At 43.1% G+C, this 15,021-nt stretch overlaps 1 protein-coding gene across 1 annotated transcript in view; it reads right to left on the bottom strand.

Moving 5' to 3' along the window:
* The window catches only part of LOC126175761 (probable helicase with zinc finger domain), a 166,564-nt gene that overhangs the window by 25,692 nt on the left and 125,851 nt on the right, over positions 1-15,021 (bottom strand). Inside the window, exons 15-17 of the mRNA XM_049922733.1 lie at positions 10,925-11,123; positions 1,441-2,191; positions 1,195-1,316 (exon numbers count right to left, since the gene is read on the bottom strand). Coding sequence (XP_049778690.1) covers positions 1,195-1,316; positions 1,441-2,191; positions 10,925-11,123 — 1,072 coding nt within the window. The remainder of the gene's footprint in view (positions 1-1,194; positions 1,317-1,440; positions 2,192-10,924; positions 11,124-15,021) is intronic.

Genomic DNA, 15,021 nt, shown 5'->3' with positions numbered 1-15,021 from the left:
GTGTGGTTTCAGTTGAAGTTTTGTGCACAGCTCTGAGAGCAGGTGCTACCAATATACCAGTCATAAGTGCTAAACAGCGCACCGATTTTCTCAGACTTCTTTCCCAGGCTCTTCTGCCTCGTCAAATTCATTTTCAGTTAATACTCTGCGTTCTGCAGACCTTTTTTTTTTGTCTAACACAGTCCAGTCTATTGAAATTTCTTCACTGATGTATGTACCACTGGCTCACTGGGAACGCACAGAACACGAAATTTTTGTACGAATGCAAGCCGACATTCCATAAAATATTCTGTTTTGTATAAATGTACACAAAAAAACTCATTGATCCTTCGCGTGTTAAATAACGAATGGAAACTTGACAAAAAACTCAAAAGAAAACACGTGTGCATTCAATTGCAGAGTACAGGAGTCAAGTGCACAGTGTTACTGTCGAGGATCGAGCACAGTGACACACAGGTAGCGGGAGCCCCAAACTCAGCACAGGGTCGTATGTGAAACTCTCATGGGAGGCATGTGCGGCCATCCTGTGGTAGACGGAAGGGGCAATGGCTGATAAATCTGCTATGTGAGTTGCAGGCTTCCCCAAGCATCGTACGTGAAACAGCTGGTAGTTTCTATACCACATACTTCCTGTTGAATTGTTTGAACAGATTATCATGCTCCAACTACGCTAGTGATTCATTTAATTTCAAACACCCACTCTCCCCTTTATTTCTGTCACAATACAGTAAAATTCTTCTTTATAATACAGACTTCTGATACACTCCTGCCATCTATACATCCATTCATTTGCCCCTAATAAAAGCTTTCCTCCTGCACCTAGTAACTTAACACTAATATGTAAATGCCACCCCATCCCCCACCACCAAAACGGGATAGAGTTGAGGAACCAGTTTTCTGAAATGTATTATACATGGTGCCTCTCCAGAGAATCATCAGGTGCCACCTATCTTAGTGTCACAAATACTCTTATTTGCCCATATGCTACAACAACCTAAAGTTAGTGCAATACACTATTTTAACTTATTTAAATAATGTAGGGGAGATTTTGTTTACAATGAAAACAAAAATTACTTTCTCTGTTAACAATGGAACACATCCAAGCCCAATTTTCAATTGTAGCTGACTCCAGCAACACACCACAAAAACTAAATGGAAAATATAACAGCAAATGTAAGATTTTTATATGATTACCTGTTGGCTACTTCAGGTGCGAAGGAGTCAAGCAACTGATGATACCACTGTAATTGCCTTTCCTGTGACTGGAGCATGTCTGTAAGGCTTACACCAGGAGGGAGGAGGTTGGTATAATCACCCTGTGGGCGATTAAAGCAAAATATTTAAAATATGGTAGTGACTATATGTCAATATAACTACTATCCTAAATCACATAAGCATGCTAGAATACTTTTAAGTAAGCATATTTCTTTTATACTTTACCTGTGCCAACTGTCGTTCAGGAAAGTGAACATTTTGCAGAAACTGTATTTGCTCAGGCTTATCTGCTACGGATCGTCCTCCTAACAGATCTATTCCTGGAATTGTTGTGGTAGTTGGTGCAGACAAATTTGCTGCTGCTGCAGGATCTCCCAATCCCAGATTTGATGGACGCAAGAAATTGGCAGCAGGAATTACGCAACCAGGTCCACACTCGTCTGGTGCTGACTGAGGACCAGGTCGAACTTGTCTTTTCCTAGGTAGCAATGTTGGCGCAGATGGAGACATCAATGGAATGCTTAATGCCCAAGGGTTTAGAGGAGGCGGAAGAGTGCCTGTGCTTTGTGCCACGGGAAACACTGAAGGAGGTGGCCTCAAAGGGAAAAATCCTGGAGCAGCCGAAATACCGGGTGGAGGAGCTGGAGGTTGTGCCTGCTGATTATAATAGTACACAGCTGCAGGATGTACATGGTACGGTACATATGGTGGGGGTGGAATAGCTGTGATTGGGGGAGGCTGGGCAGGAATTCGAACAAAAGGCTGGGGAGGCGAATTAAATGGCCCCAATAGTGTTGGGAGCCTTATATATGACTCAGCCTGATACTGCCGTGGCACAAACTCCGGTGCAAGTGGATTTAATGTATATGTCTTCTTCAATTCAACTGTGTCCAGCTGACTCCGCAAATGTGCCCATGTTATACCAAAGAGGCTCTTATTTTGGTTACATATTTCTATAAAACGCTCCCATACTTTCCTAAAAGAAGATAGAAAGGAAGTCTTAATAATTTGCTTATTACAATGTAGTATAAACACGGCAAGTTTACATTGTGACTATGCAAGGGTAATGACTGAGAAAGTTATATCCAATTTATTAACTCATTGTCACTGTCATATAAAGAGGTAAATATAAGACAAATAAGTTTGAGATGGTTTCAAATTATTTTCTGTGATAATTATTTCAAAATGTGTAGTTGCGAAATGTGTCACAAGTTATTTGTACCAACCTTGATGATCTATGCTAATAAATCACTCATACTGCAGTACAGACAAAAAAACCAGCAGTTTAAAATCATTGGGATGAACAGAGCCTATTCTATTCTGATTTACAATATGAGCAAACACAGTCATTGATTGCATTAGAGCTCTAAAGTGGGTGTTCCCTGGATGGTAGCAGAGTGTTTATAGCGTTTATATTATCTTCCTTTTCATCCTCAACCATAACTAAAGTCAAGATATCAATTCCCATAAAACCCTACTGGCACAGACATTTAAGAACCCCCCCCCCCCCCCAAAAAAAAAAAAAAATAATATAATAATAATGAGGATGCTGATGCATAATTAAAATTGAAATCTATATGCCGCCTTAATACAAAATCTGTAGAAGAACTGCAGGCAATCTCAAATTCCAAGGTCTTGATTTGTTCTGGGAACTATGCGCATATAGAAAGATGAGTGTGAACTTAAAATAAGAGAGTGTATGTTGCAGATGCTTCACAGACCCAAATGTTTTTGTGGCTGCTGTGTGTGCTTGTGCATGCATGCATGCATGCATGCGTATTCATTACTTACCATGGTTACACACTATGTGAATCAACTGCATGTATTCACATATTATAACCACTTGCTGGACATGTTAACAGGATGAAATCCATCAACAAATGTGTGAGACGCTTATCAGCATTATGACAATAACAAACCTGTGTTCACGCATGCCAATTTCCAAAGTACTGAGAGGCAATGAACTGAAGTAGGTGCAATTATAAACCAGTTGCTTTGACAACATGACAGTGAATGCAAGAAGTAATGAATGGATGCTGAGTACAAGTGATAGGGTCTCAAAGTGAAGTTTTCTTCATGATTTGTGTACACCATCCAGTACAAAGAGATGGAAATGCAAAAAGTATCTCCAACACTGGTTGCCACAACAGTGACCTATGAACCACAAAGCTGCACGAGTGACAGTTGGTTAGACAATAATAAAACATGTTGATAGCGTAAATGGACATTACTTCCTATCTGTTGTCACAAATTGTTATGAGATGGATTCTGTTTTTCAATTTTGAAATGAAATACTATCTAAAACAATGGAAGTACATTGATTAAACACTACTGAATAAATTTTGTATGGGCACTTAAACAGAGAAAGTAATGGACACATATTATGACATAAAAGTGCGTCTCCTCAGCTGAGTGGTCAGCATGTCTAACTTCCACGCAGCGGGCCTGGATTTGACACCCAGTCGGGTGGGGGGATTTTCTCTACTCAGAGTCTGAACGTTGTGTTGCCCCCGATACAATTTCATAATCACTGACACGCATGTCGCACTATGTGGTGTCAACTGACAGAAGTTGCAACTTGGTGGCCGAACCTTCCCAGGTGGGGACTCCCGGCCATCAATGCCATATGATCATTTCAAGATACAACTTGTGTAATGACAACCTATTGTGTTCTAATTGGCACTACAGTAATGTCTGCTACATACGAGAAAGTATAATAAGTAGAGTTCCTTACAGCACTGTAAGCAAAATGTTGAAATTTTCTTTTTGGCTCAAAACAATATTTTCACCATTACCAGTGTAACTCACTGATGGAACAATTTTGATGTGCTGTTAATGGCTGCTTATATACAAGCCACATTGATCTCAAATCTGCAGTTTCTCCAAACCTTTCAACAGCAGTTTATCAGAAAAAAAAACTACTAGACTGGACACCCTAAAGTCTCCTTACATTGGAAAACATCACGATAAAGTATACAAAATGTTTTTGGGATACATAGCACGGAATTTGATTCACAGTGAACTGCAAAGTCAAAAAGTTAAATTAAACAATGAGAAATCAAAATTTACAATGTAGGAAAAGATAGACTGCTACTAACTGTAAAGAAGACACACAAAGTTGCAGACAGGCACAGTTAAAAGACTCTTACATAACGCTTTTCTCCACAGCCTTCATCAACAAAAGAAACACACACCATTCACACACACAAGCAAGCTCACCTTATCCACACATGACTGCAATTCTGTCAGCTTGGGTCGGAATGCAACTATCAGGTAGGATGCAAGTAGCAACCTGTAGGGGGCGGGTAAGGGGAAGGGATGGTAGTGTATGGGTGGAGGGAGAGACGAATGCTGTCTGGCGGAGTGTGCAAGGACTACAATGCCAACAGGTGAAGTGTGAGAAGGTTGTGAGGAGGGGGTGGAAACTGTTGGGTGGAGGGTGTGGGGACAGTATGTTACTGCAGGTTGAAGCCGTAACTTTCCTACAACCTTCTGATACTTCACCTGCTGGCATTCTAGTACCTGCACGCTCTGCCAGACAGCTTTCGTCCCCCCCCCCCCCCCCCCCCCCCGTACATTACTTTCCCTTCCCCTTCTCTGCCCCCACCAGATTGCTGCTTGCTTCCTATGTGACAGTTGCATTTTGACCCAAGCTGTCAGAGTTTGCCATCATGTGTGCATAAGGTGTGCTTGCTTGTGTGTATAAAAAGTGTGTGTTACTCTTTTGCTGGTGAAGACTGGCCAAAAGCTTCATGTAAGTGTCTGTGCCCATCTGCAAGTTAACATGTCTTTTTTATGGTAAGTAGCAAACTAACTTTTCATACATTGTTGATATTCCTACCTGGGGTTCCCATTGTTAGAAATCAAAATTTCATTGAGCAAAGAATTTATTTATTTTCAGTACCAAGCCTAACTTCAGATGGCAACAGGCCAAGAGCAAAGAGAGAGGCAATCCGAATTGATCATCCGATACTATAATTCGCCAAAATATTGTTCCGATATCTACAGTCGTTTATGAAATACAAGGAATTTTGTGAATATTTCACTCTGGCTTTTTCACTAGCATGTGATTTCGTGACAAAGCACTTTACATACAATCCATTTTCTCGAGATCAATGATGGTTAGCAATACCATTCCAAATTAGAAGAATAATTCAATATGTTAGCTATATTTCGTACACAGCAACATGTGGCCTAACATATACTCATCACAGTTACGTAGCAACCTCTATTTTTTAATGCAAACCTTCCAAAATTTTTGCAGTAGTTTACTTATCCTGAAATATCAGAATAACAATGGCCATTAACGGAATGGTAAAGCTGACAAATGAGACTATAATATGTGTGAGAATCATTTTATTAACAAATAGTTTCTTTACAATCGTTTGAGAAAGATCACAGATTGACCAGCGGGTACATGACATTCTGTTTGGTCTTGAGGGTTAAATGGCTTTGCCTGAGTGTTCCTGTTCAACAGGCTGTTACATCATACACCAAAAATGAGTCCTGACAGGCCAGAGCATGTAGCATTCAGGAAACCTTACAAGGCCTCACAAGGAAAATAGTACAGGAGCTATCACAGGAAACATGCACAGCTCCCTGCAGAGCAATTGGGTAACAGATGACAGAGTCTGCAAGGGAGCTGTCATATGATCTGGCAAGTAAGCTTTTGGTGAATCTTACTCTGTGTGAGGCAAGCTTTACAATAGAGGCTGCAACAGGAGCTTACAGGCTGAAAACAGGAAATCTTTAGGATTTCCGGAATCACACACTAGTACAACATATGTGGTAACATAGGAATAGCAACAACGCAATAATGTCCAGCTGCTTACAAAAATATTTCTCTGTAACCATATGAAGTAAGGGCTGTGGAAGAAAGAATCAAGATACCATTCATGTGATAGTCTGGTTTATTGAAGGGTTGAAAACAGGCGAAGGTCCTGGAGCTGGGCAGTCTTGACCAGAGAGTGCAATCTATCTAGGAAAGCTGGCTGAGGTATTCATGAAGCCCTTGGGAGGCTAGGAGAAAGCAACAACAGGTTAAGCCTCCTGTGCATCCCTTGTAACTCTGTAATTAGTGGTAGAACAAGCTGATAGACTGGACAGGTCAGGGGAAATAACTCCATTTTTTGAGTCAGAAATTGTCTTAACCATCATTACAGCAATAATAAAACCCATGTAGGTGGACCAGGAGGCAACAAGTAGAATATTGGATTAAAATCCAAAAACAAAAACATGGAAAGCTAATGATTGTGAAATCATGTTTTGACCATCATGTTTTAAAAGTTGTGCAATTCTGGGCTAGAACAGGGACTGAATGCCTGGTAGGTCTAATGACATGCCATGTAAATTTCAGAAAATACCTGTACATGATGGGGACACAGAAACAACTCCCTAAGTGCACACTATGTCACTCAGGGGAAGAAACCACAAAAAATTTAATCCTCCAACTCTAAGCACTCGAAGCCAGAACACAATATATTTGTGTCATTAATTTCTGGAGAAACTGAGACTAACAAAGACCTAGTAAAGGGTCTCCTACTACTTTACTGACTGCCTTTACTACAATGTCAGGGAGAGATACCGCACAATAAACTCTGTTTTGATGTGGGCAACTGGTGCTAAGACTACTTTTATTTTGTCTCATTGGCTAAATCAAATCAGTTTGTGCAGAGTTTATTGTGCAGTTGATTTTTCATTTTGTCATGTCAGAATCCAAATTGGTAAGAAGAACATAATAGCTGTCTACAAAACTTACACTCTGTTATTGACCCCTACATTTGCACTTTGCAAGGAGCAGGAACATGGTGAATCAGAATCATTTCCGATTTTGATGCCTTTCTTTCATGGGTGGTTGTTGGTAAGGAGGATTGTAGGCATCTCTCAGTATAGCATGTCACCTTCAGGTGTACAATCTGTTCAAAATATTCTGGAACAGTCATAATTTCATGCTAACGGTGTGTTGGAGCGAAATGCAGTTGGCATCCCTGTACACACCTGTGTTCAATGTGTAACTCAGAAAGTCTCATTGTTGTAGTCTGTTAGTTATTATTCAGTGCTATATTCAGTAGACTGTTGTATCACACAATTCGCAAATTTCGAGATGGTAGAGTTAGAAGAGCAATACATCTCCATTAAATATTGTGTGAAACTCAGGAAAATCTTTACAGATACATACTAAATGGTGCAGGAAGCCATGGTGATGAGTGCTTAAGCCATACTTGGTGTTGTGAGTGGTTCACATGTTTAAATATGGCCTGGTGGAAACTAAAGATGATCCTCATTCAGGACACCCTTTGATACCTACCAACAATGCTCACGTCAGGAACATCAACAAAATTTTGTGTGCCAATCGAAGACTGACTGTCCATGAAATTGCAGAAGAATGTAACATTTCAGTTGGATCATGTCATGAAATCCTGACACAGCATCTTGGAATGCATTGCGTTGCCACCAAGTTCGTCCCATGGCTCATGAGTCAAGACCAGAAAGACCTTCACCTCATAATCTGTAAAGAGCTTTTGTATCATACAATGAGAACGTGATGTTCCTTAAAAGAGTATCATAACTGGTGATGAGACACGGGTCTATGGTTATGATGTTGAGATCAAGGTTCAATCTTGACAATGGGTTGGGGAAGATTCTCCAAGAGTGAAAACAACTTGTCAGGTCAGGTCAAATGTCAAAGCCATGTTTTCTTTGACTGAAGGATTAGTTCATCAGGAATTTGTGCCACAGGGACAAACTGTTGATTGACGGTACTATCGGAATGTGTTGCGATGCCTGCGAGAAAATGCGAGAAGGAAACTACCTGAAATGTGGTGAGACAAATCATGGCTCTTCATGATAATACACCCACACATTCATCCCTGTTGGTACATGACTACTGCATAAAAAATGAAATAATTGTGCTGCCTCATCCTCCATACTCTCCAGACCTGGCCCCTGTGGGGTTTTTTTATTTCCAAAGCTGAAAACCCCACTGAAAGGCCTAGGATTTGCAATTACATATGAGGTAAAAGAAAATTCGCAATTTGCATGATCCAGCAAGAGCCACACCAAGACGGCTTCCGGAAGTGGAAGCGGCATTGGGAGTGGTGTATCATTTGCGGAGTGGAGCATTTCAAAGGAGGCTATGCACAATAAGCAATAGGTAAACAAAACAACACAGTTATGAACCATGTAGCTCTTCTCTGAATCCTCTCTACCTCTTTCATTAATACAACTTCATAAAGGTCTCAAACTGGCGGTAAATTTAAATAATTTCTCAAATGAGAGCTTCGTAAGCCGGTCTCCACTGCAAGGGAATTACGGTCTTAAAAACACCTTCAATAAACCTCAAACAATGGAAAGTCCAGGTTGGTATATCAACAATATAATGAAAATGATAGATTGCTACTCACCATAAAAAGGACATGGTGAACTGCAGACACGCATGATGAAAAGACTATTATGTATAATCTTCCAGCCAAAGCCTTCTTCAGAAAATAAAAACGCACATACATTAACACAAGCAAGCGTACCTGCTTCAGCCAGAATGGCCTTAGCGGTTGGAGATAGCGGTCTTGTGTGTGTGTGTGTGTGTGTGTGTGTGTGTGTGTGTGTGTGTGTGTGTGTGTGTGCGTGCACACGCGAGCACACTTGTTTGTGTGAATGTATGTGCACTTTTGTGGCTGTAGTTGCTGGAGATAGGGGTCATTTGGTCATTCGCGTGTGAGGTATGCTTGCTTGTGTGAATCTGTGTGCATTTTTCTTTTCTGAAGAAGGCTTTAGTTGAAACTTATATGTACCAGTCTTTTCATTGTGTGTGTTTGCAACTCAACATGTTACCTTTACAGTGAGTAGCAACCTACCTTTTTCATAATATTGGTCAATAAATGTCAGTATGGCATCCCCCTTTCCCCACAGCTAGATTTACAAGGTCATCACGGCACCCATCACTCTGAACAGATACTCAGATACTTCTTTAGTTGTAATACACTCCTGGAAATGGAAAAAAGAACACATTGACACCGGTGTGTCAGACCCACCATACTTGCTCCGGACACTGCGAGAGGGCTGTACAAGCAATGATCACACGCACGGCACAGCGGACATACCAGGAACCGCGGTGTTGGCCGTCGAATGGCGCTAGCTGCGCAGCATTTGTGCACTGCCGCCGTCAGTGTCAGCCAGTTTGCCGTGGCATACGGAGCTCCATCGCAGTCTTTAACACTGGTAGCATGCCACGACAGCATGGACGTGAACCGTATGTGCAGTTGACGGACTTTGAGCGAGGGCGTATAGTGGGCATGCGGGAGGCCGGGTGGACGTACCGCCGAATTGCTCAACACGTGGGGCGTGAGGTCTCCACAGTACATCGATGTTGTCGCCAGTGGTCGGCGGAAGGTGCACGTGCCCGTCGACCTGGGACCGGACCGCAGCGACGCACGGATGCACGCCAAGACCGTAGGATCCTACGCAGTGCCGTAGGGGACCGCACCGCCACTTCCCAGCAAATTAGGGACACTGTTGCTCCTGGGGTATCGGCGAGGACCATTCGCAACCGTCTCCATGAAGCTGGGCTACGGTCCCACACACCGTTAGGCCGTCTTCCGCTCACGCCCCAACATCGTGCAGCCCGCCTCCAGTGGTGTCGCGACAGGCATGAATGGAGGGACAAATGGAGACGTGTTGTCTTCAGCGATGAGAGTCGCTTCTGCCTTGGTGCCAATGATGGTCGTATGCGTGTTTGGCGCCGTGCAGGTGAGCACCACAATCAGGACTGCATACGACCGAGGCACACAGGGCCAACACCCGGCATCATGGTGTGGGGAGCGATCTCCTACACTGGCCGTACACCACTGGTGACCGTCGAGGGGACACTGAATAGTGCACGGTACATCCAAACCGTCATCGAACCCATCGTTCTACCATTCCTAGACCGGCAAGGGAACTTGCTGTTCCAACAGGACAATGCACGTCCGCATGTATCCCGTGCCACCCAACGTGCTCTAGAAGGTGTAAGTCAACTACCCTGGCCAGCAAGATCTCCGGATCTGTCCCCCATTGAGCATGTTTGGGACTGGATGAAGCGTCGTCTCACGCGGTCTGCACGTCCAGCACGAACGCTGGTCCAACTGAGGCGCCAGGTGGAAATGGCATGGCAAGCCGTTCCACAGGACTACATCCAGCATCTCTACGATCGTCTCCATGGGAGAATAGCAGTCTGCATTGCTGCGAAAGGTGGATATACACTGTGCTAGTGCCGACATTGTGCATGCTCTGTTGCCTGTGTCTATGTGCCTGTGGTTCTGTCAGTGTGATCATGTGATGTATCTGACCCCAGGAATGTGTCAATAAAGTTTCCCCTTCCTGGGACAATGAATTCACGGTGTTCTTATTTCAATTTCCAGGAGTGTAGATTCTGGTGACTGATTGGGGATCATATAGTCAAACAATTCTTTCATCTATTTAAATGCATAACATTATATTTTTTATCTTTAGGGCCAGCTTCCAGACTTTTCATGAAGTTAAGTGTGAACCATTTCCAAATCTCCATGCATTTCATAACCACTTCCTTACGAGAAAAACTCTGTAAAAAACTGCATTATTTGTAACAGCTTCAGAGAGATACAAATCTACCATGTCATTTATAGGTCTAATGTTGGAGCCCCATTTTATTTTAAAGTTTGCCAGGTGCTACATTTGTCTGTCTAAGGAAACTAACCTGCATCTTCCAATGGAGCAAAGAGCGACAGGATCTCCAACAACTGCTACGAGGCTCTGAGCCCGTGTTATCGCAGTGTTAAGTAGCTTTGAATTGGATAAAAATCCATAGTCCATTTCACTCGTTGAACCTTTTGTTCCTGACAAACAAGTACGGCGTGTCCGCACTGTACTCAGGAAAATGGCTCTAAATTGTTTGCCTGCAAATAGATATTCAAATAAATAAAATAAGTTTAATATATCTGCAGCTTTAACACATACATCAGACATAAGGAATGTTTTAAAAAAAATGAGAAATTGCTCCTAATCCCAGAAATCTATTGAGACCACTTTCCATTGAGCCATTGGCACGACAGCGCTACACACATATATATTAACATTGCTTTGGGAAATGTTGCTGCTTTTGAAAGGGTGCTCACACTTGCCCACCAGTAACTTTTCTCCAACATCCAAAGATCTAGAAGAAATTAAACTGGGACTGTGTTCATTCCATATCTCCCTCACCTTCTAACACTCCTCAAAGCAACACAAATAAAAACTTATCTTTCTCTTGTAAACATATTTTTTGTACAAAGCTCATTGTCAACATCAGTACTAACTAATTATTATTATTATTATTTTGATGCAAACAATGAACAAACATACTCCCTTAGACTGCCTGAGCAATTTCTAATCATATGTTCTGCACAATTTCAAAAATATAAGAAAAGTATTGAAGACAGAAGCTAACAGCTGATCTGTTATGTGTGCTTGTGCAGCTTGGAGAAAGAGCTGTCCACAAAATGTAAGGTTTGAATTCAACTTCCAGTGCCATACATAGTTTCAGTCTGAGAGGAAGTTTAAGTCTGTGTGTTCATTATAACAAGAGATTCAGAATAAATGTATTGCTCGTAACTCACTCAGAGAATATGAGTAGACAACAAACTGTTCATCCACTTCAGAGTTCAAATTTATGTGACACTATAATCAAATTTAATTTGCCCTGTTATTACACAGGAGCCACCAATGGCTTCAACTGGCAGCTAACATCCCTCTCCTATTCATAACCAGCTTCCCAACGCACGTTATGAAGTGTGTCCCACACCAACTAATCTAAGCATCTGTGAGAGTCATGCAAAGATGCAGTGACATGCAAATCTGATTGTTGGCTGGTTGCTTGGTTTGGAGTGAAGGGTCTAAGTTCCAAGGTAATGTGTCTCTTCATCCATTAAGTCGTAAAATCAAGAGTGATTGTCAAAGGAAGGAGGTGAAAGGCAAATACTGGAAAACCGAAGTGTAATTAAAACAGATATATACACACACGCACACACGCGCGTGCGCACACACACACACACACACACACACACACACACACACACACAAAAAAAACAGAGATAAAAGCCCAGAAAAAAGACATCACAGACAAGTCATCAAAAGATCGGTCAAGACAAGGCATTAAAACTGAGAAATGAAAAAGGACAAAGAGAATAAAAAGATAGGAAGAGACGAGGCCAGGCCGTGCCACTGAGCAAGGGCCATTGAGGGACCCCTGGGGAGCAGGCGAAACGGGGGGGATGAGGGCGGGGACAGTGTGCAGGAGACGGGTGGCCCTGACCAACCACTCAGGCAGTCAATGAGGTCAAGAAGCCTTACCTTACAGAGATGAATAGAAACCACCTTTGCAGGCAAAATGTAACACCAGGTCAACTGCTTTGGAGTTGTCTGCGAGCACCAGAGGCTGTGTGTCCCAAAGATTAAGATTCTACCTCAAAGCAGTAAGATTAGGCAGTCTATGAGTAAGTGGGGCAGTGTCAGGCGAGCTACGCTTTGGCACTGAGGGTATCCTCATGTCAGAGAATGTGGTGATGGGTCAGCCACCTGTGGCCAATGTGGAGTCAACAGATGACAGTGGATTTCCTGTGGGAAGCGTGCAAGAAAGACTGACACATGGTCATGGTCTCCTTAATTGTCCACAGTTAGTTTGGGAAGATCAGGGCACACCATTCTGAGTTTTAAACTTCCAATGAGGTACAGACAACCAAAGGTCCAGTTCTGGGACCCCAATTTCCAGTATTGGCATCTAGGTGGCTAGCTTTGCAACCCAGTCAGCTCCTTCATTGCCCACAATTCCAACATGACAGGGGTTTTAAAAGAAAACAAGAAAACAACTGGCCGTCAGAAACAGATCATGCATAGCTGTAACCAGTGGGTAACGAGAGTAGCACTGGTCCATAGCCTGAAGGCTGCTAATGGAGTCACTACAGAACAAACACGACTAAGGGCTAGTTTAATGGCCATCAATTCAGCAGTGAAGACACTGCAGCTTTTTTGTAGAGTGTGGAGTTCACTGTACCGTGCATGTGTGTATGCACAGCTTGTTCGTCTGTCGATTGTTGAGCCATCGGTGAATACCACTTCTGAACCAGGATACATCTCAAGGGTGGCCAAGAAAAAGCGGAGAAAAACTGTGGGGTCAAAGGAATCTTTTTGACTAATAGATACTTTGAGACAAATCAGAGGTTGGGGAACAAGCCATGGAGGCAGATGCGCTGTCTCCCTGACCAGAGGCAACAGTGGAGGAAGTTGCCATACCGAACAGAGACACTACAGGTGTACAACAATTGTAAACCCAGTTTTGGGTCGCTGTTGTGGGAGTAGAACTCACTTCTGGGGAAAAGGACACAGTAGCTGGGATGGTTAGCAAAGCTACTAATGCATATAGTATAATTCAGCATTCAGAAGCTGTCATTAGCGCCCGATAAGTAATGGAGGGACTTCAGCCTTGACCAGCAGGCTGTTCAAAGGACTAGTTCGGAAGGCCCCTGTCGCAAGTCACACCCCACAATCATGAATGGGGTCCAGTATGCACAATGCTGAGGGTGATGCAGAACCTTATGCAAGGCTCCCATAATAAAAACGGGACCGTATAAGTGTCGGGAATCTAAGGCCAGTCCCAAAAAGCAGTTTATCTCAACTATAAGAAGTTACTCATTGTCTAGGTAAAGCTCTGGGTGTGGGTGGACAGTATAATTGTGACAGAAGTGCATGAGACTAGACTCGGCAGCTGAAAACTAAAAGCCATTGGTGAGAGTCCATGACTGTGCCTTCCGTACAGCACCCTGTATGTGATACTCAGCAACACCCATGCTACAGGAGCAATAATAAAAGCAAAAATAGTTGGTAAATAAGAAGGGCGATACCAAAGAGCACACAGCTGCTGCTAGACCATTGATAGTCACCAGAAGAGGGGGCACTCAGTATGGAGCCCTGCAGGACCCCATTCTCTTGGATAAGGGGGTTAGTAAGTGAAGCACCCACTTGAACCCACAACATACGATGCGACCAAAAGTTCTTGACAAAAATCAGGAGTGGTTTCCAGAGAGCCCACTAATGTAATATGTAAGGATGTGGTGATCCCATGTCGTGTCAAGCCTTCTGTAGGTGAGATGCTGACAATGTGCAATGGTCATCAGGATGCTGGACTCCAGCTGAACCAAATTATCAGCAGTGGAGTGCCCTTTGCAAAAAACTCCTGAGATGCAGCCAAAAGGCCACGACACTCACGGAGCCAATACAGTCACTTGTTCACCATGTGTTCGAGGGGATTCTTAGCTGGTTTCAGTACCGGAACTATCACACTTTCTCGTCACTGAGATGGGAACTCAACCTTGTTCCAGATACAATTCAAGAGGGCAACAATGTGATGCTAACAAAACGCTGAGAGATGCTTCAGCATTTGGTAGTGTATGTGGTCTGGTCCTAGGGCCATGTCAGGGCAATGGGATAAAACATTGGAGAGTTCCCATTCACTGAATGCAGCATTATATGGCTCCAGGTGGTGGGTAGTAAAAGGTGAGTGCATGCGCTCCACCCGCTGTTTTATGAGCCGAAAAGGGGGGAGTGGGGTGGGAGTAGTGCTCAGGCATAGATCCATGAGCATAATGCTCAGCAAAATGTTCGGCAACAGTGTCTGGATCAGTACGACTGGCACCATCTATGGGGATACTTGGTATTCCGGCAGGGGATTGGAAGCCAGATAGGTGTCTGATACCTGTGATGGAGAGGTACTTGATCCACTGGTGGAAACGTACCATTCCCAGGATTTTTGCTTTCGTCATT

This window comes from Schistocerca cancellata, chromosome 3, assembly GCF_023864275.1.
Source record: "Schistocerca cancellata isolate TAMUIC-IGC-003103 chromosome 3, iqSchCanc2.1, whole genome shotgun sequence".
Taxonomy (NCBI): domain Eukaryota; kingdom Metazoa; phylum Arthropoda; class Insecta; order Orthoptera; family Acrididae; genus Schistocerca; species Schistocerca cancellata.
Note: the sequence above shows the minus strand (reverse complement) of the source record. Positions and strands in the feature narration are given on the sequence as shown.